At 35.0% G+C, this 1,582-nt stretch overlaps 1 protein-coding gene across 1 annotated transcript; it reads left to right on the top strand.

Annotated features, from left to right (window-relative positions):
* The first annotated feature begins 407 nt into the window (after positions 1-407).
* LOC133334859 (cytochrome b5 domain-containing protein 1) lies at positions 408-1,191 on the top strand. The gene is made up of 3 exons (XM_061543172.1): positions 408-542; positions 612-977; positions 1,056-1,191. Exons 1-3 carry the CDS (start codon positions 408-410, stop codon positions 1,188-1,190), a joined length of 636 nt encoding a protein of 211 aa, XP_061399156.1. The 3' UTR covers position 1,191.
* The last annotated feature ends 391 nt before the right edge of the window (positions 1,192-1,582 follow it).

The following is a 1,582-nucleotide window of genomic DNA, read 5'->3' as shown; positions in this document are numbered from 1 at the left end:
AGGCGTGGATTTTTTAAATCATATTTTTTCATTGCCTATCAAGGCGTGGATTTTTTAAATCATATTTTTTCATTGCCTATCAAGGCGTGGATTTTTTAAATCATATTTTTTCATTGCCTATCAAGGCGTGGATTTTTTAAATCATATTTTTTCATTGCCTATCAAGGCGTGGATTTTTTAAATCATATTTTTTCATTGCCTATCAAGGCGTGGATTTTTTAAATCATATTTTTTGCAAGGCCCATACATTGCCGATCTTTTGGAATAATTAGAATCCTCCTCGAAGAAAGGATACTGATAAAAAAATATTTTCTGGAAAAACTACTGTTCTGAAAAAATATTTTCCAAAAAAGTTATTAACCAGAAATTCGGAATTTTTCCAATTATTTTTTATGTTTTTGTGAAAAATGTCAAACCTTCGTTATTTTCTCTACGATGAAGTTTGTATTCACAATAAGAAGGATGATTTTTGGATTGTAATTCATGGCAATGTTTTCGATTTGACGCCAATGTTGAGCGATCGTCAAGATTCGTGGAATAAAGTAAGTCCATAATCATAAAGATTTCAAAAATATAAAATAAAAATAACATTCGAAATAAAACATTTCTAGAATCTAGATTATCTATTGGCCTTTGGGGGCAAAGATCTATCGCATTTCTTTCACCTGAATCACGAGCCAATAACAGAGATTTCTGGTCGATCCGGCAAACCACGTGTATTATTTCCACCCATCTTAGAGACGGCTCAAAGTGACTTTTGTAGGACTCCTTGTAAATTATGGAGTCAGGATCCCAGGTATCACATTGGTCGTATAACAAAGAGGGAGCGGAAAATCCGCATTATTAATACCCTAACGGGATCAACCACCCTAATGAAGGTATGCAATGAGGATAGCATTTATGATATACAACGGAAATATAAGGAACGTTATAATCTTCATGCTGGCAGCTATTTATGGCGTAAATTTTCCTATGGTGTAGGTTTTCTATTTCAAGATCTTCTTCTTTGTTATTGTTATGGAAATCTTTATTGTATTGGCTCTTGTCCCCTTTAGGGTCATTGTCCGGGAAATTTGAAATTACACGAAACCCTTGATGGCAATGGCCTGCTGGATGAAGAGGAATCTGATATCGAATTACCACCACCATCCATTTGGCTATATTACACGGATGATTTGACAGTGGCCTGAGAGAATACCAAATGAAAAAAAAGTAACGCGGGAAAGAATGCCGTTCATTAAAATTACATTGTTTTATTCTGCAAAATTGAATGTCTTTATTACATGGACTGTTGCTGCTATTGTCGATCTGTCAGATATTCAGGTTGGCATTGTCTTCAAAAAATAGTTTCCCTCCCTGCCATGCAATAATGACACATTTTATTCAAATGATGTTCATCTTCGTTTGTATTTCTATTCTCTTTTTGCCTTGTAGATGATAATCTGTTGCTTTGATTCCACGACATTACTGGCGGTTGTTGGACTGTCAGTCCCGCAGTCTTGCTTTATCATGTTTGTCAAGGTAAATCTATGGAATTTGTTTTCCACTTCTTTTCGTTTGCCCTCGATAATGTTGGGGCATT

The sequence above is a fragment of the Musca vetustissima genome, unplaced genomic scaffold, assembly GCF_032173495.1.
Source record: "Musca vetustissima isolate MV318-11 ecotype Yass unplaced genomic scaffold, APGP_CSIRO_Mvet_v1 utg3492, whole genome shotgun sequence".
Lineage (NCBI taxonomy): Eukaryota > Metazoa > Arthropoda > Insecta > Diptera > Muscidae > Musca > Musca vetustissima.
The sequence above is the reverse complement of the archived record's forward strand: the minus strand, read 5'-3'. Positions and strand labels throughout refer to the sequence as shown.

Coding starts and splice junctions, on each gene's coding strand:
- LOC133334859 (XM_061543172.1), top strand. CDS start 408: ATGTCAAACCTTCGTTATTTTCTCTACGATGAAGTTTGTATTCACAAT. Junction 543..611: donor GTCAAGATTCGTGGAATAAA/GTAAGTCCATAA, acceptor AAACATTTCTAG/AATCTAGATTATCTATTGGC. Junction 978..1,055: donor GGCGTAAATTTTCCTATGGT/GTAGGTTTTCTA, acceptor TGTCCCCTTTAG/GGTCATTGTCCGGGAAATTT.